This window comes from Camellia sinensis, chromosome 2 (assembly GCF_055761805.1).
Source record: "Camellia sinensis isolate YWXY chromosome 2, ASM5576180v1, whole genome shotgun sequence".
NCBI lineage: Eukaryota > Viridiplantae > Streptophyta > Magnoliopsida > Ericales > Theaceae > Camellia > Camellia sinensis.
Genome location: NC_138962.1, coordinates 205889441 through 205890518, shown reverse-complemented (window position 1 = coordinate 205890518; position 1078 = coordinate 205889441). Strand labels below are relative to the sequence as shown.

The window sequence follows — 1078 nt, the reverse complement described above, 5'->3', positions numbered from 1 at the left end:
AGTTTTAAAATTGATAGAATATATTATTACTGTGCCGGTGAATTGAATATAAACTTAACCCATGATGAATGCATATTCTTGTACCTAACTACAATAGCTGTCAAATAAAAAATAATTTATTTAAAAATAATTTTTATATATAATGATGTGATATTCTTTATTTCATTTAATTGAAATTTAATCATTTTGTTTTGTGATTATAGAAAAGGTAAAAATAACTCCTCTTTTATTAGGCTAAAATGATTAGAATTAACATAAATGATACGTGGGGGGTGTACAAAGGACTGACAATCATTATGAGGATGGACAGCTGCACCAGCCTTGAAACTGAATTGTGGGAGGTGTACAAAGGACTAACAATCATTCTCCAAAAAGGCTTCAACAACGTGATTATGGAAACTGATGCTCAAGAAATAGTCAAGCTGCTTGAAGAAGGACTTGGAGACAAACACCCTTACAAAGGTCTAATGGAAGATGCAAGGATCATATTCAACGGCTGCCAATGCACTGCCCAACATGTCTATCGTGAAGGAAACTTATGCACGGATGCTCTAGCCAAATTGGGAGCTGCACAACTTGAAGACATCTTAGTTGTTAATGACCCCCCAGCTGAGATTCGTAAGCGGCTAGTGGCTGATATGTTGGGGATGGGTAGAGAGAGAGCTTAGTCCCATGTATTTTGTTTTGTTTCACCGTAAAAATATGACAATGACCTATTTTGGAAATTTGGTTAAAAGTCACTTAACCTATTTCAAGTCACATCACCTCTCTATTTTTTTTCATATTTTTTTTTTCAAAAAAAGCTATTAAAAAAATCAAGGGGTCAACTTTTAACCTATTTTCCAAAACAAGCCAACATCATGACATGAATTATAGCAAGTCTGTAACGCCCTCAAAATAATAACATTAAACCCAACAAATAAGACAAGCGTTGATAGATAAACTAACCACCTTCTATCATTCATCAGAATTCCATTACATAAGTATTACATGTTAATCTCATAACAAAATGCCCTACGGGCTTACAGCTTTCCAAGTTAACACTTGGTTACAACAAAGAGTTCTAACTCGTTTACAC

The 1078-nt window shown here is 34.0% G+C and overlaps 1 protein-coding gene across 1 annotated transcript; it reads left to right on the top strand.

Annotated features, from left to right (window-relative positions):
- The first annotated feature begins 302 nt into the window (after positions 1-302).
- LOC145819387 (uncharacterized) lies at positions 303-668 on the top strand. The gene has a single exon (XM_082913374.1). The coding sequence runs from the start codon at positions 303-305 to the stop codon at positions 666-668; it is 366 nt and encodes a 121-aa protein (XP_082769500.1).
- The last annotated feature ends 410 nt before the right edge of the window (positions 669-1078 follow it).

Excerpts from the sequence above, each read along its gene's own strand:
- LOC145819387 (XM_082913374.1), top strand. The coding sequence starts at position 303 with ATGGACAGCTGCACCAGCCTTGAAACTGAATTGTGGGAGGTGTACAAA.